A 22,246-nucleotide genomic window follows, 5' to 3' on the forward strand; every position below is an offset into this window, starting at 1 on the left:
TGTAACAAACAAAAATTAAACTTAAACTGTGTTAAATGCTGTGGCTGGTAGCGCGCTGTGGCTGGTAGCGCGACCCGGTTTGGACTGCGCACGCGCAAAATACAATTACCGCTTTTTAAATCGGGTCGCCAAAATAGAATCCATAGAACCGACTTCCGGATATAGTGAAAATTTTACATGTGTGTGTGTGTGTGTGTGTGTGTGTGTGTGTGTGTGTGTGTGTGTGCTTTTCACCTGTATCTGTGTGAGCATTTCATATGTGTGTGTGCATGCTTTCACCTGTATCTGTGTGAGTGTTTCATATGTGTGTGTGTGGTTTTCACATGTGTCTGTGTGAGCATTTCATGTGTGTGTGTGTGCTTTCACTTATAAGTAAGGTTATTGCTTGTAATGACATTAATGTAATTATGTAATGTAATGTAATAGGATGGTTGAGCAATATTTTTGCTTTCAGCAGTGACTGTTAAAATCTGATTATAAAATTGAGCAGAGCAACAAAAAAGGGTTTCAAGATGACTATACAGTGAGCATACATATACAGTAACCCTCCTCTCATGTTTAGGGCAGCAGATAAAGCTCCACATTTATACCTACAAACACCACAAGCCCCACCCGTTGACATCACCTACATGTCTTTCTTCTGAATTTATACAATCACCAGTCCCTGCTAATAGCAAATATGATGTAGCTAAACTTTACCTTTTCTCAAACCCTTTGTTCAGAAGTCACTGTGTTTCACCTCATGAAAATGGTTTGCCTTCAATGTAAATCTTTTACCTAAAGTTAGTTGATTAAGCAAGAGTTTGTACATTTGCAAAAACCACCACTGGGCAGAACAGTGCCTGAACCTGTGTGGAGTGCAGAATGAGTCCCTACACTGAACAGAATATAATTTACATGTTGCAACAGCAACAGAAAGCTTTACTGTTGGTTCTAGATACAGGCTTTTAACCACCCAGTAAAACTGGGGTCTTTATCCCTTTCATTTCAGTTACTCTGATGGTGATGTTGCAACTCTGCCACAATAATAAATCACATTTGAAGGCAAAAACTTTTGCACTTTTATTCAAGTGGTACTTTTAATTATATTGGAGTAAAATCTTACATTGTGTGTCTCTACTTTAACTGAAATACACAACTTTGTCCACCACTTTCCTTAGTTCACAGAATTTCACGAAAGTCACTTTTGAAAAAGTGAGATTCTTTTTGATCAGCAATAGTTTTGTAACATTTGAACTACAGTCAGGCCTGCATGTCTGTAGAAAGGAATGAGAAATTATGTTCACCTTTCATTCTCGTATCACTGATCAGAGAAGTCCCAGAATGGCACTCGAAAAGAACTCAGTTAGTAAAATAAGGAATTTAATAGAGATCAGAGTTCAACAAATGAAATTTTAATATGGGACAGCAGACCAGACCATACTTTAAATTTTTGTAATATTTAACAAAGATGAAAACAGTGTGAGTTGCTTACAAATAGTTTGAAAGTAACATGTATGTACCTACTACATTGGGGGCATGTCATGTGGGGCTGAGCAGACGTGGACGTGACATATATCTACATTGTTTTACATTGTTATTTCCAAGTACAATATTGCAACTTTTAACTAGACCCACTTTGTCAAAAACTCTATTTATCTACTATATTTGGTACTAACAGTGAGTAACATTTCCCTGCAAAAGAAAATAAGAATACTAAAATGACTATATATATTTTATGCATATATTAGCCCAACTAAGGATGCATATGCCAGTGTATTTTTTTGTACCAGTCCCAAGCCTGGATATTTGGGAAGAGCATCAGAAAGAGCATCTTGTGTAAAACATTTGCCATAACAATAATGCAGACATCCAGAAAACTTTCCATTCCGGATTGGTCAAGGTCCAGTTTAAAAACTGTCACCTAAAGATGTAACAATGTGAGCAACTCCTCCCAGCGTTGGGTGCAGCTGAACCCTGCCATACTCAGAATCGAACCTGTCACATGCCACCTTCTGTGGATCCCTACGCTGAAATGCATGGGGAGGAGGAAGCTGCAGGGACCTGGTCAGCACGGATGCCCCACTGAACCAAAGTGGACTAAATAAAGGAAAACGCAACCAGAAATACTGGTGTTTTTCTATAGTGTTGTAATGTGTTTCAGGTCTCCTGGGGTGAAGCAGTGACTGTTAAAATCTGATTATAAAATTGAACAAAGCAACAAAAAAGTTTTTCAAGATGACTATACAGCAAGCATACATATACAGTAACCCTCCTCCCATGTTTAGGGCAGCAGATAAAGCTTCACATTTATACCTACAAACACCACAAGCCCCACCCGTTGACATCACCTACATGTCTTTCTTCTGAATGTATACAAACACCAGTTCCTATTATAGCAAATATGCGTTGCCTAGGGATGTAGCTAAAGTTTACCTTTTCTCAAACCCTTTGTTCAGAAGTCACTGTGTTTCACCTCATGAAAATTGTTTGCCTTCAAGTTAGTTGATTAAGCAAGAGTTTGTATGTTTGCAAAAACCACCACTGGGCAGAACAGTGCCTGAACCTGTGTGGAGTGCAGTCCCTACACTGAACAGCCCAGAATATCATTTACATGTTGCAACAGCAACAGAAAGCTTTACTGTTGGTTCTAGATACAGGCTTTTAACCACCCAGTAAAACTGGGGTCTTTATCCCATTCATTTCAGTTATGGCAATGTTGATGGCGATGTTACAACTCTGCCACAATAATAAATCACATTTGAAGGCAAAAACTTTGCCTTGTAATGTGTTTCAGATCTTTTGAATGTTCCTGAAGGCTCTCCTAACCTCTGGTCCACCAGCAGGTACGGGGATTACAGCCACGACTGGCACTGGCCACCTTGCGACGACAGCTAGCAACAGCCGCCTCAACAATTGCACAGTGGAATAAGGTCCATTCGGACTCAATGTTCCCCACTGCTCTCAGGACATGGTCAAAGCTCTGCCAGAGGTGGGAATTGAAGACCATCTTGACAGGATCTTCTGCCAGGCATTCTCAGCAGACACTCACGATACGTCTTGGGTCTGGAAGGTCTACGTGGCATCTTCCCCTGCCATCTGATCCAACTCACCACCAGGTGTTGATTAGTTGACAGCTCCACTGTGTCAAAAACATATGGTCATAAGACTACAAAGTCAATCATCGACCTGCGACCTACACTGCCCTGGTACGTATTGGCATCCTTACATTCGAACATGGTGTTCGTTATGGCCAAACTGTGGCTTGCACAGAAGTCCAATAACGAAATACCACTCGAGTTCAGATCTGGTGGGCCAACCCCTCCAGGTCATGTTGTCATGGCCCACATGAGCGTTGAAGTCCTCCAGCAGGACAATGGAGAACCCAGTCAGAGCACTATCTAGCACTCGTCCCAGGGTCTCCTAAAAGGGAAACAACAGTCAGGACCCATTCCCCGACCCGAAGGCACAGGGAAGCTACCCTCTTTTCCCCCGGGGTAAACCCCAACAAACAGACTGAGAGTCTTGGGGCTCACAAACGCCAACCCCAGCCCGCTGCCTCTCACCTCGGAGTAAGTCTGACTATATCTAGCCAGAACCGTTCAACCTCTTCCACAAACTCCAGCTCCTTCCCCGCCAGAGAGGTGACGTTCCATGTCCCAATAGCCAGTTTCTTTGTCTGGTGATTGGACCGCCAAAGCTCCGGCCTTGGTCTGCCACCTGATCCACATTGCACCAAAACGTTCATGTTCCTCCTGCGGATGGTGGGTCCACAGTTGGATGAGCCCATATATCCAGTTCGGGCTAGGCCCGGCCAGGCCCCATGGGCGAAAGCCCGGCCACCAGGTGCTCGCTCACGGGCCCCAACCCCCTAACCTAGAAATCTCCACTTTCACACAGCCAATAAATTGTGAAAATGCTGAATAATACATGAATAAAATTCTATACAGAAACTCCAGTTGAGTCAAAAGCTATTTAGCGTCTATAATATTGCTTTTATTTTTTTATGATCCATAGTGTGCAGTGTCCTTTGTATATTTTCCTGCCTCAGAACAACATGCGAGTTTATCTTATCTAATGATCTTATCATTAAGTTTTTTGTGTTCATGGACATTTAAATGGTTTTCCTTGTATATTGCTTGGACTTTAACTGCACAAAATACTTGTATCCATGTCATCTAATTGTCTTTTAGGCAGGTCCTTTTGTTAACTTTTGTTAGGCTTTCCTAGGTCGGAGGGTGAGTTAGTACTAGCCATGTTTTCTTCAGATGTTGTGTTTTTCAGTGGCATATCTCTGCCCTGCTTATAAGATCAAGTATTATTAGAGAATCTGTAAATCATCCTAAATAGGTATTTAGGTATTTTTTGGATGATTATGATTGTTTACGACTTTCCTATACAGGAACAAATAATATACCAGTATATTAGCTGTTAAAATGATCCAGTTGAAAGGATGCAATAATTTGCCAATGTATCATAGTATATCTTATTACTGACCTTGATGCGCAGTGATCCACAAACTTGTTTTTAGAAGTCCTGGATCACTGCCTGGCTCTTTGGCAGGGCCAGAAAGTCCAACATAAATAGTCTTGTATAATAGCAAGCCTGCCTTTTGGGATATTAACATTTAAGGAGTTAGTTAGTTAGTTGCTACCATTCAACAACAACAACAACAACATTTATTTCTTATATAGCCCAAAATCACATACAGTATGTCTCAATGGACTTTGACTGGCCCTACAGTTGACACCCCCCACACTTGACCCTTCCGCACACAAGGAAAAACTCCACACAAAAAAAAACTCTAGGAGAGAGAAAGGAAGAAACCTTGGGAAGGAGTGATACAGAGAGGGACCCCCTTCCAGGGTAGAGTGAGCCTGCAAATGGTGTCAGTGCAGGGTTGGATATGATATAATAATAAGTCCTACGTTTGTAGAGTTGGAGAAGTCCAGGATGGATTCAGTGTCATGGTCTAGATTACGTGTTCGTAATGATGTTACTGGTCCATTTGAAGATCCCTGGAGCTGTAGTTGTAATGGTGGTGGTGGCTGTGGTGACCCTCTGGTTTGTTTCATGTTTTGTCCTTGTAAAGCAGTTGTCAGGAACCAGGATTTATTTGCTGGTCTGATCACTGGGGTCTGTCAGTAGTCTGGGTGCTTGATTCCGTGTCTTGGAGAAAAACAAACAGAAGCAGCAGCAGACGATTGCACTGTACGACCGATACTGAAATATGTGGTTATAATGGTATATTGGTGCTACAGTGGCCCGGTACCCTAACTAGGACAGCCTAACTGGTGAATTCCTAGCTGTGTTTAATTTATATTACCATTTATGTCATATTGGCAATATCAAAAACACTAACAAGGAACATTCATATGCATTATGCATACAATTGTATTCAAACTTTTAGAATGTTATAAAAAGTGTATGCTCTGAACAAAAATCATATTCATTGTACTCACCAATTGCATCTGAACACAGGAAGCCCTGCCTTCCCTATACCAGTTGCTGCAGTCCACTGGCATTCTCCTCTCTTCAACTTTTTCATTTAAACATTTGCTTGGTATCTCACTATGGGAAAGATAAGGCCTACTTCCGTATTGCATACTTTCCAAAGCCCTTCCGCCCAAACGGACGCAGAGTCAGACTAGAAAAACGAATTCTCAGAACCAAAATTATGGACAGCTTGCAAACGAATGCACTATAACGTTGCGCCGTTAAATGTGTGCAGCATAGCCCAGTGAGCAGCAGCACAAATATCATGCACAGGAACTCACCTGAATAAAGCCCAAGAAGTAGCCATGTTGGAATGAGCCCAAAGCGGGACAACATGTTTCTGGAGAGGAGGTCCACCCCCAGATTAATCTGAATTGGAACAATTGTCACATGCAAGGTCGTGCAGAGGTGAATGAGTGCAAACCACCCTGGTGGTTAAAATATGCCACAGTGGCATATTATCAGCCATGTTATATACTATGTGGTGATATTGTATCGATACAGGGACATCAACTATTTTTTTGTATATAAATATAGTCCAACGGGTAGTGCTGTTGAGTGTTTTATTAAGTGAGGTCAGCAGAGGTAACAGTCAGCGTGCAACTACAACCTTTACTTTTACTTTACTTTACTTGGCAGACGTTTTTATCCAAAGCGACTTACAAGAGGAAGACACCAGTAACCAGCAACAACATCCACTCCTATAGATGGTGCTGCTTTAAGGCTGGGAGGCTTTGAATTACTATCCCTAGAATTTACCAGCAACCTCCTCTACCCCATTTTGTCATCTGCTTCTCAAACCTTTGAATTGGACACTCTTCACAGCAATCTTCTCAGGTGACTTCAACCTTCCACTTGATTAACTCAAATCATCTTGCCTTCTACCCGTTCTTCACTCTTTCTCCTTGGCCAACAGCTGCAGGTCTTCCACCCTCAAAAGAGGGAATGTCCTGGACCTGGTCTTCAGTCGTCCCTCTCTTCCTACTGACCTTTCTTCCACTCCTCTTGCACAAGAGCAGAACAAAAATCACAGCTTGACTTGGACCTTCTGCATTATCAGAAATTCCTACGCAACTTCTCCTCTAACCTCACTTCTGCTAAATCTACTTTCCACAAAGCAAAACTGGAAACCTATGTCCACAACCTGCCAAACCTCCACAACATATTCTCATCTAAATTGAAGCCTCCAAATCCCCCTGCTCAATCTTCCATAACCGCTGAAGATTTGGTCAACTTCTTCACAGGGAATATTGAGCGAATCTGCCAGATATTCTCCACAACCACAACCTCTACTGTACCCTCTGAAGACTCGTTGACTGCCCTAGAACAATTTTCAAAATTTTCATCAGATGAAATCATCCAGATCATATCTACAGGCAATCCACTGGAACCACAATACTCCAAACAATCTCTCCTGGCCTTATCCCCTTCTTTTCTCACATCATAAATGGTTCAATTACGTCTGGTCATGTACCATCTATCTTTAAAACAGCCAGGGTCCTTCCAATCCAAAAGAAACCCACCACTGATCCTGCAGACATCGAGTGAGGTCATTTCCTCACATGGGGTACGGCAACTTTCATGACTGCCCACTGCTCACCAAGGCTGATGGGTTAAAAGCAGATGACACATTCCATTGTGTGTACCATGCGCTGTGCACTGTTTCACAATGACAATCACTCCACTTTCACTCTCATCATTGATGAGGCAACCAATCCCTTGGTCTGGTGATGCTTTTTACAGCTTTTGGAGTGGGTGCAGCCTTTTTTTTCCAAGGCAGACAGAAATTAATGGCTTCTCCTTCCTTTTTCTTGGAATTGCATATTTGGTGCATAGCCTCTACTGCAGGGCCAAAAAGATTTTTATCGAAATATCAATATTTTCTTGATTGCTGATGCTGTTAAGTTCAAACATCAATTACTATCATAAAATTTGTATAACGTACAGTTTCTTTGCACCACCACATTTAAAATTGAGGTATATCCTACAGCCTGAACCATACAAATGAATCAGAACATGTGTTCTCGTGTAATGAAGGGGGTTTGGGCTCATACCACGAGAACACATGTAGCTGAATCTGAATCACTCAAATGATCAAGTTTAATTTGAAAGTGATTCATTCTTGTCACAAGGCATTTTACTTTCTTTTAAAAGATGATTTCAAACATTTCAGTTGACTCACAGCTGTCGATTTGGTAAAACTGACTCAAGTGACCCACACACCCGGACCAGTTTAGTGTGTGACTCAGGGGGAGCCGAATCCTAAAAAGGAACCGAGTATTACAGCTTAACTCTTCACGGAGAAAAGTGGAATACAGAGGATGTGGCTCCAGCTGCGACTGGTCCATTGGTGCTTCCATGGTCGATGAAGCAGAAGGCGTATCCCATAACGCGATAACATCGAAAGTTTGAAAGAGAGCATTTTCATATGTATTAGATGTTATTCAAACGTATTGCAGTATTTTACAGAAAAGGCCACCTGAAATGACAATCACTCAGTTTAACATTCTGTCACCTGTTGGGAAGAACCATGTTTGCACGAACAGTTTGAAAAGCGTCCAAACTACCACCAGTGGTAAAAACATGTTACACATAGACTATTCCACTGGTGGACGACGTCCAATTTATCATCGAAACGTTAGGTGGAGCAGCCCAAATGACAGGTCTGGGGATTTATTGGAAGCGTGCGGAGTCTGAGCCCGGACTTGTTCTTTAGGAGAACTTCCCGGAGAAGGCACGGAGCGTACCACCACAGGAGCTTCGTGGGGGGGGGGCGCTGCTCGAACTTAAGTCCCGCCTCAGAGGGCGCGCGTCCTGGAACTATCGCCCAGTATAAAATAAAGGAACTTTGTTTCTGCGCCGCATTATGCAACAGCTGCTCGGCGCTAATCGAGGCATCGCGGACCGGTCCATGAGGAGCTGACGGCGTCTGCTGCCTCAGTGCGAGTAAGGCTGCCGCTGCTGCGGACTCGACACAATCTGCAACCGAGACTCCACGGAGCCGGCGGACTGCCACCGCAACCATGGCCGGGGACGGGACAGACCAGCGCGCTCTGCAGTATGAGCAAACTTTGGTGAGTTTGGACTCTTCACACAAACCGAGTGTGAATTCTAGGTCGAGTCGGTGTAACCTTCGCTTTTGAACTTTTCTCTCATTAAATTCCTCCACTGCAGAGCACATAATGCGTTTGACTGCACGTCAAAAGTGACGAAAACGTAAATGACACGTGCATAATATCGACCGTAAGGTCTGCTTCCACTCTCTTCAAAACTACTTTTTGTTAGTTGAGCCTGAAATGCTGTGTGTTATTAGTTATTAATAATGCGCGTGACCGTGGTGAGTGAACGGTCCATTTTCAGCCTACATCAGACCGATCAGACAGATTTCGCCTCTTTAGTTATTTTTAATAGTCCTGTTCTTTTAACAGACCTGTTCTTTTATGCCACTCCGCATACTTTTACATTTACGGCATTTATCTAACTCCCTTATCTAGAGCGCCTTACAATCAGGGACAGTCCCCCTGGAGACACTCAGGGTTAAGTGTCTTGCTCAGGGACACAATGGTAGTAAGTGGGGTTTGAACCTGTGACTTTGTGGCTCATGGTCAAGTGTGTTACCTTCTAGGCCACTACCATCCAGAAATGTGAAAACACTGAAACCTTTCATAACTTTTGCTAAATATTTTCTCATATGATTTGATCAGAACCCTGCATACATATTTTAACATGAATTTGGTCAATGTGAAGTAATATAACAAACATGATCAAATAATTTTGTCCCTACTGTAAAATGATAGCAGTCAGCAAAATTGCCCTAAAGCAACAAATGCTATAACTTCTTCTTTACTGGGATTAATGCCTGTGTTCACTCGTGCCTGTCACCCCAACTACATTTCAGAGCGGATTTGACTGGTCGTTTTTCAGAAGCTGGCTCATTCTTTAGTCCATATGAACTTTCATAAAGTATGTAAACTATGAACAAATGTGGGCTTCAGATTTTCCTGTGCTGATTCAGCTTCAGACGCTCACGCTGTCACAGTCCTCGGGTCACCACTCCACTGCTCCCTCATGCAGTGACTTGGTGTCTTTGTTTGGTTGTCAAAGTTTGTGAGTGGGTGCTAAGCAGAACAACAGTTGAAAGCGGCTGTGGTTCTTAAACGCGCCAGGATTGCATCTGCTCTCCCACGCACAGAGCTACTGGAAAAAAGTTCATTACATTCTGTCATTCACTCACTTTGTCGTATATTCGCTCACTCAGCTTATAAGGTCAGATAGTGGTCAGCCCAAATCTCCATTACAGCCAACAGAAAACAGTAATGGGATTAGGGGCTAACAGGAAGTGCACTTTTGTCCTGTAGTGAATGAGAAAGATGGTGACCGTTCATGCTCTGAAGGTGACATCAGTGAAGCCCTGTTTGTACAGAACCTCCTTCTCTCTCACTTGTGCCACACACTTTCTCTGTGAGGGAGAGCAAGCATAGATCTTTGTTGTATGCATATATGCAGTTTGTTCTTATCAGAGTTTTTTGTCTTTGAACTTCCTTGATCTTCTGCAAGACTCTCCCCTTCTCACCTGATCATCTGTGTTTGTCGTCTCTCTTCATTATTTGTGGTTGGTTTGTTTCTGATGAGAGATGATTCACTCAGTAATGCCTGGAAAGGAACAGTGTGTAAAGATGGACCGACAGAAGAAAGCAAACAAAATCATGTAAATCATTGCTAAGCTGGGCCAGTCGAGGGTTTGCATTCTCATGCACTAACATAGGGACACTAACACACACACTTGACCTCTGTTGCATTCGGTTTTGCTCCGGAATGACAAATATCCCATCAGCTGCAGGAGAAATGAAAAGAGCAGAGAGAACAGACCACAGACAATGAGAGAGCAGAGTGCGCAGCCACAGGAAACGGAGGAATGTACAAATCATTCAAATCAAAGGGATTTCTGTGTGTGTGTGTGTGTGTGTGTGTGTGTGTGTGTGTGTGTGTGTGTGTGTGTGTGTGTGTGTTTCTCCCATGTGGTTTTGGTGTTTGCATCTAGACCATAGTTCTAAATTCTTGGTTCTTTAGGGTTGAATGTCCATCACTCTGGATCGAGAGAGAGGTCATAGAGGTCCTAGAGAGAAGGTCACACAAACACACACGCCCACATGCCCACATGCCCGTAGACTCATGAAACCCAGAGAATGAGAGATATACAATGCCTGTTAGTCATGTATATGCTTCAGGAGTACATGTGGGTGGAATCAAACACACACACACACACATGCACCCAAATGCACTCCCACACAATCTGTCTGAAAAACCTACATTGCTGTGAGTAAGCACATATGCTCACACATTTCACACTGAAGTCAAAATCAGCTGTGCCCAGATCAGACCCCAACACTGCATGTGTGTGAGTCTGTGACATCTGGTGTCAAAAGTCTGTCCTGTCACCAAGTGAACAATGGTTACTTTTCTTCTCATGCACAGACATTGTTCACACCCGCACCCAAATGCACTCTGAAATGGTCAAAATTCCCCAGTTCCACACAACAGTGAACTCCCATCACTTCACGATTCCAATGTTTTTTAACATGAGAAAGTAAATGGAGCATAAAGATTGATGAGATCGCTAAACTCTTACTCCTCCACTCAGTCTGTCCTTCCTCAATGAGAGGGAAATGCCCGCATCTTTCAAAATAACTCGCACCCAGGAATGCACAGAGCAATGCACTTATGTCTAAGTTCTGCTACTGCCACTGTATTTCCCATCATGTACAGTTTCATTGCTCAATGTCAAGTGCTCCTATGCCCAGCATCTCAAATAAAACAAGAGACATAAAAGAGAGAATTATAGTAACATGGAGGACTGGAGCTGCAGGAAGGAAAGGTGTAGGTGTGGAGAAAGGAGTGGGAACAAATAAAAGGAAACAGGAGAAAATCCCATGTCTTAAACAGATGCTAAGACTTGGCTGAGGATCTAATGATGTTGCTATAGCAACCCCAAAGAAACCCCTGTCACAAAGGTACAACATAAATGAAACATAGTAAGAGCATGTGTGGGAGAGGGAGAAGCAGGCATGTTGGAGTCTGAATTGATAGGTTGAGACTGGCATGGTGCCAAATTAGAGCCGTTACCATCCTAGTCACACACTCGCTCGATGAACTCCATTTGAAGCTACGGATGTGTATGTCCTTGTAATGCTAAGTACTGCTGTACTGAAATATGCACAACAATGATTGCAAAATATATATACACAAACATACATACACACACACAATTTTCTTATCCAGATATTATATTATGGTATATATGGTTTTATATATTATAGTTTTAATGGGGAGGGCTGAGCACAACATTAGGGCCATACATAAGGTGCTCAGTTAAACATTGCCTCATTTTCATGTGCATAGTGTCATTGATATTCATACCTTGGAATATAGATGTTTCTTTGGATTGGGTATAATGCATTTTAGTGCACGTGGTGAGGAAAAATCGAATCTAAAAACCTGGTTGGACATTTCTAGATCTCAAAAAGAAGATATGTCTAGGGAAAAGAGGACATCTGGTCATCCTAATCCAAAAAAGCATGAGATTTCACTTATCTTTCACTTTGCTCTCTTCATATACAATGTTTGTCATTGTATGTTCATGTATGTCTAAAACAACAACAACAACACAACATTTATTTCTTATATAGCCCAAAATCACATACAGTATGTCTCAATGGGCTTTGACAGGCCCTACAACATACATTTGTTGATATTTGGTATCAAAATAGACAAATCTTTATGTAAGAGTCATTGAGCTATTTCATAAACTTGAGGATTCATGGTTCAGTTCAATTCTCTTGATTTCACCCACAGCTGCCTTGTATAGTACAGGCCTGATGACCTTCTACCACTGCCAGTCAGAATCTTGCTTCACAAATACATGAGGCCATCAAGTATACTGGCACTCTTGAAGGTTTAGGGCATGATGTTGATTATAAGAACAGGGCCAAGTTCTTATAGGGATCTACCATGAAGAGATGGTGCAGGCAGGAAAAGCCATAAGGTGGGTGAAGTACATGTGATTTTTATATATATGTGCGTGTGTGTGTGTTCCAGATTTCCATCAGTAGCAGGTTTTGTTGAGGGTATAAACTAGCTTACATTGGACACACTGGTTATAAGACAGAGTACACAAAAGCTCAGAAAACAGTTCATTCAACCTGATCCTTAGAGACTCAAGGTGACCGACAAAAAAAAAACTAAAGGCTGGGGGAAAAAAATGTAAATTTAAGATGATGTCTGTAGCTCTAGAGGGATATATAAATAAATGAAGAATAAAGACTTCTGTCCCAACTAACATATATAATTATTCATGGAGATGCAGGAAGTGCAGTTTCAATCCCAGACTGTAATGATGTGAAAGGGTGTGTATGTTTTAATCAAATGAATCAGAGTGAATGCTAGGCGTGTGTTTGAATCTAAGTGTGATTCTGACTGTTGTGTGTTATAGTTGGTTGTTTTGAGGGAATGTTGAATGGTCTTATGCAGTATTAAGGTACTGCCTTGCAAGGGTGTATTTTGAAAGCTCAGTATTGTCAATAGTGTCTCACATTTATAATAATTCACCCTTTTAGTTAATTTGACTGTTTCCCACACACCTTTTGGTTGTGATTTACAATATGTAGTCATATGTGGACTGGTGATGTTTTATCATGGAAATGTTTTCCATACAGAGGTTTTCTGGAACATTTGTACATTTCAAAGTTGGTTGCTGCTCCTTTGCTCTATGCCAGGAAGAGTATATGAATGCAAGGTCAAAATGGAAGTTCCATAGTTGTTGCGCCACATGTTAAACATGATAAAACATGTGATTTGAGTAAATATATCCAAAGCTGATCATTGGAACAAACCTTAATCAGTACTCTGGGGGGGCTATAATATAACATCACCTGATAAGTATCTACCTGTATTTCTCTTATGCCATATAATTAAATTCATCACTCCAGAGCACCTGCTGCCATTTTCCCAATGTTATTTGTTATTCTGTTACATGTACATATTTGTACATATAGTACATTGGCCCTGTTTCCATGATGAATGAATAAATGAATGAATACCACTTTTTTTTTTTCACCCCAAAACAAACAATATTTGAATACTTTATGTTTTTGGCCAGACATGTTTTGTCCTAATTCTCAGGATTTGGTGACTATATTTTCATAACTATTTATAAATGGGTTTCAGCTGAACAAATAATTGGGGTTTGTTACAAGTACATGCTACAGTGAATAATGGGTTCTGCTTTAAACATTTAGGTGATAAAACAGCTTTAATGATCGTAGCAATGTAGTGTTCAAAGGGAGGCAGACAAGATTGGGAATTAAAACTGGTGAGAGTGAGGTAGCATTATTGGAAGTGACTATTGCTGTTTGGTAATAATTAAACGCATAACTGCTCCAGGGTGCACCAAAAATCTGTGAAGCACAACATTTTCCCCTGGTTTCACTGGTGCAACTAACATTTCACAAGTCAATCTTAAATTTTCTGTGTTTTTGTTTTTCCACTCAAACTGACTTATGCAAGTCGTACATCAAGGTCAGACTATTAAGGGACAGGCCTTCACAGTCTTCTGCCTTTAGCGTCTGTATGTGCGTTTCAAATTACTACATGTAGGCAACTCATCAAGGATCAACAACTGAAACTATTCTTCTCCCCAGTTCCTGTTTAAACGATGATGTTCATTCTACTGTGATAGAGAACTCCCTATGTCACTGGTAATCAGAATAATATAGAACAGATTATTTTGGTATTCAATTGAAATAAATTAGCTGAATGAAAGGTGTATTTTAATGAAAGCAAACATTTCACTGAACTTTACATACCAATCAAAGTGTATGAGAAATGACAAGAAATATATTATGCTGGTTTATAAACATTCTGTACTATTCTGTCACTGTATGCAGACATGAGGTTGAAGCAGACTAGCACATATCTTTCTAATAGCGCTAACAGTTTAACCATTAATGTTTATTTATGGCTGTAGTGACAAATTTTTTTTTGCAGATTAACTTGATAAATTAATCACTGATCTATCATCTACCATGCAGCTCCATTCATTCAAGTAACAACCTAAACCATATAATAGAGGAATCTTTTAAGAGATGTTAGGGTTGTGAGATTCTGTCAAGCAATTAATTGCCACTAACTGCGGCATATCTCAGGTTTTACCATTTTTAGTGAGAAAGGGATAACAGCATTTATTGCGTTCAAAGTTTGAAGGCAGTTCAATCTTAATAGTGGTTGATAGTTTCTTTTGCAGTGCTGACTGTGTAGTGCAGAGCCAGTGTAATGTAGTGGGATTCATAAAAAGTTTGTGTTTTTTGGAGGATTGGTGTCTAGTTAATTCACACCAAACACATGCCAGTCATGAGTCTCCAAAACACAGTAACAAGGACACACACACACACACACACACACACACACACATACAAACATAAACCTGCATGTATGTCTGACAACCACAGACAAACAGATCTCCTGTTTTTGGTCGTATAAATGTGTGATGCAAGATAGCTGAAGTCACTGTCTGTGTATGCCTCATAAAACTACATCTGGTGACCCATGAGGCCAAAGTTATTTAATTTGTCAGTATTTGATTTTCTGAATTTGAATAATATATTGGACTAATGTGATATTAAATGGGAAAGTAATAACACTATTAATAATACAATTTTAGTTTAACTGTAAACATTGTATTGTTGAGTGTATACATATAAGTGAATGTGGGTATTCTATTTGTATGTTTGTGATTTTAATATGGGTAATGTGTTTTATCAAATTAGTTATTACATCTATGTAACAACATTTTAACTACATTAACTCTTTAGTACAGTCATAGCCAAAAGTTTTTCACAAAGTTTTCTGCTTCCGTTTCTGTTATGGCAATTTGCATATACTCCAGAATGTTATGAAGAATGAACCGATGAATTGCAAAGTCCCTCTTTGTAAAGAAAGTGAACTTTATCCCCCACAAAAAACATTTCCACGGCATTTCAGCCCTGCCACTAAAGGACCTGCTGAGATGATTTCCGTTATCTTGAACACAGGCAAGTGTTGAAAAGCACGAGGCTGGATATAATTAATTTATGCTGTTTGTTAGAATAGTAGACTGGGTGGTGATACTTGAAATAGTTCTTCCTCTGTTAACACAAAGGGCTTCACAGGCAAGGATATTACATAATTACACAAATTTACGTAAATTATGAAACTGACATCACATGGTGAAGGATGAATTTTGATGAATTTTTGTCATATTGCCCAGCTCTGGGTCTTGCGTTTTTTCACAAAACTGAAGACTCAGAAATGACACATGTAACCGCCACAGTGTGGGTGTGTCCAAACTTTTAACTGGTAGTGTATCTTCATGCATGTATACACACATAGCCTGTAATGCATATTATCCCTATAATCCTACAGAAGATGGATCTTTTTGCTAGTTTGAGTCGTCAATTGGTGTAGTTTACACAATTGTGTAAAGGGTTTTTTTTTTTTTTTTTTTTTTTTTTTTTTTTATAAAAATGCTCTGTTTTCTGGTGTTGCCAGTTTCTCATGTAACTCTCCAGGGATGTCTGATTCTTTGTATTAATCCCTTCAGTCATTAGTCAGTTTTGCTTTGTGTTAGTTTTGTCAAACCCTTTTTGGTTACACCCACACGCACTCGCACATGAAATGCTAGTATATTCTGACAGTAATGATATAAAATTCCCCTTTTTCTGTTCAGAACATCACACTATTTTTTTATTTTCAACCATTTCTTTCCCTTAATCCTCAGGTCTTTGAATTACATTGGTTAGTCCAGTAATCATTAATCTTTCTGATGGTTAGCAGTGGACCTGCTGCATCAGGCCTTTCTTTAGCAACATGTTGAGAAAGCACTGTTCAACACTGTGATGTCAGTGGAGTATGCCTACATTATGAGATTGGATTATTGTGGTTGATCAGACTTTGCTATTAGATCTTTTCATGTAGAGCAGTGAAGAATGTCCTTGCTGCTGTTTTACAAACTTCAGTAACAGGAAGTCATCTTGAAACCACTGCCATTTCATAAGTGCTTAACTCTTTGAATTACATCACTGTCTTTATCATTTCCTGACACAAGTGCACTTTATTATTATTCATATTTTCACAAGATATGGTTGAGACACAGATGTTTGAGTTTTACATACAGGGAGTGCAGAATTATTAGGCAAGTTGTATTTTTGAGGAATAATTTTAATATTGAACAACAACCATGTTCTCAATGAACCCAAAAAACTCAGTTTTTCTTCTTTTATACCCTTTCTTGCCTGCCACGCTGTGGAGTACTTGGACGCGTGTGATGGAGCATTGTCCTGCATGAAAATCATGTTTTTCTTGAAGGATGCAGACTTCTTCCTGTACCACTGCTTGAAGAAGGTGTCTTCCAGAAACTGGCAGTAGGACTGGGAGTTGAGCTTGACTCCATCCTCAACCCGAAAAGGCCCCACAAACTCATCTTTGATGATACCAGCCCAAACCAGTACTCCACCTCCACCTTGCTGGAGTCGGACTGGAGCTCTCTGCCCTTTACCAATCCAGCCACGGGCCCATCCATCTGGCCCATCAAGACTCACTCTCATTTCATCAGTCCATAAAACCTTAGAAAAATCAGTCTTGAGATATTTCTTTGCCCAGTCTTGACGTTTCAGCGTGTGTGTCTTGTTCAGCGGTGGTCGTCTTTCAGCCTTTCTTACCTTGGCCATGTCTCTGAGTATTGCACACCTTGTGCTTTTGGGCACTCCAGTGATGTTGCAGCTCTGAAATATGGCCAAACTGGTGGCGAGTGGCATCTTGGAAGCTGCCCGCTTGACTTTTCTCAGTTCATGGGCAGTTATTTTGCCCCTTGGTTTTTCCACACGCTTCTTGCGACCCTGTTGACTATTTTGAATGAAACACTTGATTGTTCGATGATCACGCTTCAGAAGCTTTGCAATTTTAAGAGTGCTGCATCTCTCTGCAAGATATCTCACTATTTTTGACTTTTCTGAGCCTGTCAAGTCTTTCTTTTGACCCATTTTGCCAAAGGAAAGGAAGTTGCCTAATAATTATGCACACCTGATATAGGGTGTTGATGTCATTAGACCACACCCCTTCTCATTACAGAGATGCACATCACCTAATATGCTTAATTGGTAGTAGGCTTTCGAGCCTATACAGCTTTGAGTAAGACAACATGCATGAAGAGGATGATGTGGACAAAATACTCATTTGCCTAATAATTCTGCACTCCCTGTATTTACATGTCCATAAATTATAAGATTATTGTGATCTAATAAATGCAATGTGTTTTACCTTTTTTTTGTTGCTTAAATAACACATCACAAATGCCCTATATGCATACAGTATATGCCCGCCAGCCTCCACCAGAGCTGTTAATAAGTTTGTTCAATTAGAGTTGCTTTTCAAAATCTGAAGTACTGAAGTAAAGTAAACAATTGTTTGCAATATGTAGTGTTTAATGACTTAAATATGTTGACTGTAAGTAGTGTAGGGTTAGCATAGTGCCTCTATGTTAGTGTGACCAGATCTCGTCTTTTCCCTGATTTACACACATGGACAAAATTGTTGGTACCCTTCAGTCAATGAAAGAAAAACTCACAATGGTCACAGAAATAACTTTAATCTGACAAAAGTAATAATAAATAAAAATTCTATGAAATTTAACCAATGAAAGTCAGACATTGATTTTCAACCATGCTTCAACAGAATTATTTAAAAAAAATAAACTCATGAAACAGGCCTGGACAAAAATTATGGTACCCCTAACTTAATATTTTGTTGCACAACCTTTTGAGGCAATCACTGCAATCAAACGATTCCTGTGGGGAATGAGATTGTGGGGTAAAGATAGCTCCCACAGTTATAACAGTTAGACACCAATCTCTCGGTGCTCCTTCTCCTAGTAGGTTATTTTTTCCCCCAATGAGACTTCTGCACTTCTCAGCAGGTATTTAGGCCCACTTCTCATGAGCAAACTGCTCCAGTTGTCTCAGGTTTGAAGGGTGCCTTTTCCAGACGGCATGTTTCAGCTCTTTCCAAAGATGCTCAATAGGATTGAAGTCAAGGCTCATAGAAGGCCACTTTAGAATAGTCCAATGTTTTCCTCTTAGCCATTCTTGGGTGTTTTTAGCTGTTTGTTTTGGGTCATTGTCCCGTTGCAAGACCCATGACCTGTGACTGAGACCAAGCTTTCGGACACTGGCCAGCACATTTCTCTTTAGAATCCCTTGATAGTCTTGAGATTTCATTGTACCCTGCACAGATTCAAAACGCCCTGTGCCAGATGCTTCATTTTTCCGTCTGTGAACATAGAGCTGATGTGCCTTGGCAAAAGGTTACATTTTTGTCTCATTTGTATGAGGGGCCGTTTAGGAAATATTTCAGACTTTTGTTACACAAACACATGTGAAACACACACACATTCACATATGAAACTGTCAAGCATGCATTTATACTACTGAAAACTCGCACACACACATATGAAACACTCACACAGATACAGGTGAAAACCACACACACACACATATGAAATGCTCACACAGATACAGGTGAAAAGGTCTCTTATGTAACAAACAAAAATTAAACTTAAACTGTGTTAAATGCCCATAAAAAGTGAAGTGAATGTCATTGTGATACACATCAGCACAGCACACGGTGCACACAATCACACTTGGTGAGCAGTGGGCAGCTATAACAGGCGCCCGGGGAGCAGTGTCTGGAGACGGTGCTTTGCTCAGTGGCACGTTGGCGGCTCGGGCTTCGAAAATGGCAACCTTCTGAGTACCTGGCCACTTCCTTAACAGCTAGGCCACCACTGCTCCATGAGCTAAATGAAAAAAATGAAAAAGATTTGAATAATCATAGCAGGCGCGCTGTGGCTGGTAGCGCGGCGGAAGTCATTTCTGGTGTTACTGAAAGCTCAAGGAACATCAGTGTCCGATCTGGGGCCATAAAAAGGGTTGACTCAAGTTTGATTTGCTTAAGACATAAGATCATTCAGTTTAAGGTCTTACATTAGCTTTAGACCAGTTTAACCAAATTTAGATTGAATATTATGACAGACTGTGATTGACATAAACAAACACCAGCCACACTCGCTCAAATGTTTTGGTTCATAATTTCTGGAAGGCAATATTTTCAGTTCTTACAGAGATTTTACGGATTTCATTGAATGCCTCTGGTGTTACTGAAATCCTTGCGGTTGTGCCTGAAGATCTGTCCATCAATCTTGTAGCATTTGCAACTTATAGCAAGAAGACTGGTGCTTTTTAAAATGGAAGGATAGCACCCCTCCAACCTTTCAACAACCTTTCCAACCTTTTTTTGTGTGGAGTTTTCCTTGTGTGAAGAAGGGTCAAGTGTGGGGGGTGTCAACTGTAGGGCTTGTCCATTGAGACATACTGTATGTGATTATGGGCTATATAAGAAATAAATGAAATGATGATGAATAGAGATGTAATGACAATGGAAAAAACTCTTTTGATGATTTTATGGTACCTGGCAGACTTTGTTAAAAGGATGGAACCTGGAAATCTATGCCTGTTTTTTTTGTAAATGTTGCACAATATTGTGTAATAAACCTTTTTCTGAAAAACTGCAAATGATAATTTGAGTAAAACCTTGAGTAAAAATTACATGATGTTGTTACATGTTACTGGTTATACTCCCCAACACTGCAGGCTATTCTGTGAATGTATACCGGGACAAGAAAAAGTATGTGAACCCTTTTGAATATTATAGCATTGTTTGTTAATTTGTCATAAAATGTGATAATCTTGATACTCCACAGCGGTATTGGCAAAATGTTTTGTGGACTGGTGAGACCATATGCAGACCATATGAGACCATATGAGACCATATGAGACTACTACTTCCAAACTGTTATTCCAAGGGTTCATATACTTTTTTCCACCAACAATATATATTTATATTTGTAAATACCCTTTAGTTCTAATGCAAAAAGCAGGAATATTTGAAATTGGATTTTGAAAGTCAGTAGTGGAGCTTGAAACTTACTTGAAAGTAACACAATGAAAATGCAATTTTAAACTCTATCCTCATAATAGCAATTCAGAGCAATGTCAGTAGATGTCACAAATGCAGTCGTATTATCAATTGTTGTGACATAGTGAATCAGACATTTCTGAACTTATTCAATGCTCAACCTATCCATTTTGCTCTTGTTTATTTATATTTGGCATATTTTGCAAAAGTGTCTTCTCTGGTTAATAAATTAATCAACACAATATTGATAGTTTTGTTGATAGTATTGATCGATATAATATAATGACGTAATTTATTGCTACAGCAACCAGAATGTGGTTGATGCAAGCAGTTGTGATATTGTTTTTTGGTTTATTACCGATATTGCTGCATGCCACTCCATTACCCCATGCCCATAGTCTTTAACCCAGTCCCTGTCTACATGGGAGGTGTGTGAACCCATCACTGGCCCCTCTGATCTGATCCAAATATTATTGGATTCATCCCTCCTCCCTCCCTCCCTGCCCGTTTCTTCTGTTTTTCTCTGTATCAGTTCCCACGGCTTTTGACTGATGTAACTAGCGTTTATGAAGGATCTTTTTGTGCAACTCTCTCTCTCCCTCTCTCTCTCTGTCTTGCTCACTCTTGCGGTATTGTCTCAGCTGTGATGTGGACAGATTGTTCTGTACAGGTCACTGCAGGAAAGTAGTGCAACTGAGTGAGAGTAGCACATTGTGTCTGTAGTGCGTGTCAGTACTGCAGTGTTAATGTTTGAGGGGTGCTGTGGTACAGCCTTGTTCTTTTCTCTGACTGGATGTGTACAGAACACGTGCAGAACAACATTTCTTATGTTTACACTCACTTTCCTATCTTCTGCAGCTGGATTCTTGGCCCTCTGTGTGCCCTCTCAGCTCTGTTCTGTGGCTGCTGCTGTTTCTCTGTTCTCCCTCTTTCACGACAAGCACTATGCTGGGGTCCTCTCTGTCCATTTCACTGGAATGTGTCCCTTCTCAGCTCCATGCTGAGGTCCTTCGTCTTCTCTCTTAATTCAATGTTGTGCCCTCTGTCTCCCCTGAGCCCTGTCCTGGGGTTCTCTTGTCTTCCCTCCATGTTGACTCATCTCATCTCATCTCCTTGCTGTGGACCCATCTTTTTCCTGTTTGTTTAAGATCTTTCTCTTTCTTTCTTGCTCATTCTCCCACCTGTGTGTTCAGGCATACCATCATTCACTATTATGAATAAATAAAGTGTTAATCTTGACACCCAAAGGATGTACAGCCGGTTGCCACAGCATCTGTGGCAATTTGCTGAATTTTTAGAAGTCCCTCTGTAGAAAGTGTGTAAATGGCTTATTTATTTATTTTCCCCTCTGGTGCACCTGCAGCATATATGCTGGGACGTGACTCTCATCTAAATACAGTTGGCAACTGATTTGCAAAGAGAAGGGATGAAAGGGAGGCAAGCTAAAAAAGCGAGGACTTCATTATAATGCTCTCAGGGTCTCCCCTGTTTGTTATTTTTTCCTTTTATTATACAACATATTTGTAACAGAAATTAAACAAGCTATATTTATGCTGAATTATTTAATGACCATGTATTCTTTCAATAGATATCCAGTACAGGCCAAAAGTTTGGACACACCTTCTCATTCTCTCATGTGTTTTCTTTATTTTCATGACCATTTACATTGAAGCCATCAAAACTATGAATGAACACATGTGGAGTTATGTAC

At 40.5% G+C, this 22,246-nt stretch overlaps 1 protein-coding gene across 2 annotated transcripts in view; it reads left to right on the top strand.

Annotated features, from left to right (window-relative positions):
* Positions 1-8,317: 8,317 nt before the first annotated feature.
* Positions 8,318-22,246, top strand: part of LOC114769669 (chloride channel protein 2-like) — a 44,431-nt gene continuing 30,502 nt past the window's right edge. For both annotated transcript variants that reach the window (XM_028962878.1, XM_028962879.1), the window contains exon 1: positions 8,318-8,549. In XM_028962878.1, coding sequence (XP_028818711.1) covers positions 8,499-8,549 — 51 coding nt within the window. In that variant the 5' untranslated portion in view covers positions 8,318-8,498. The remainder of the gene's footprint in view (positions 8,550-22,246) is intronic.

The sequence above is a fragment of the Denticeps clupeoides genome, chromosome 19, assembly GCF_900700375.1.
Source record: "Denticeps clupeoides chromosome 19, fDenClu1.1, whole genome shotgun sequence".
Lineage (NCBI taxonomy): Eukaryota > Metazoa > Chordata > Actinopteri > Clupeiformes > Denticipitidae > Denticeps > Denticeps clupeoides.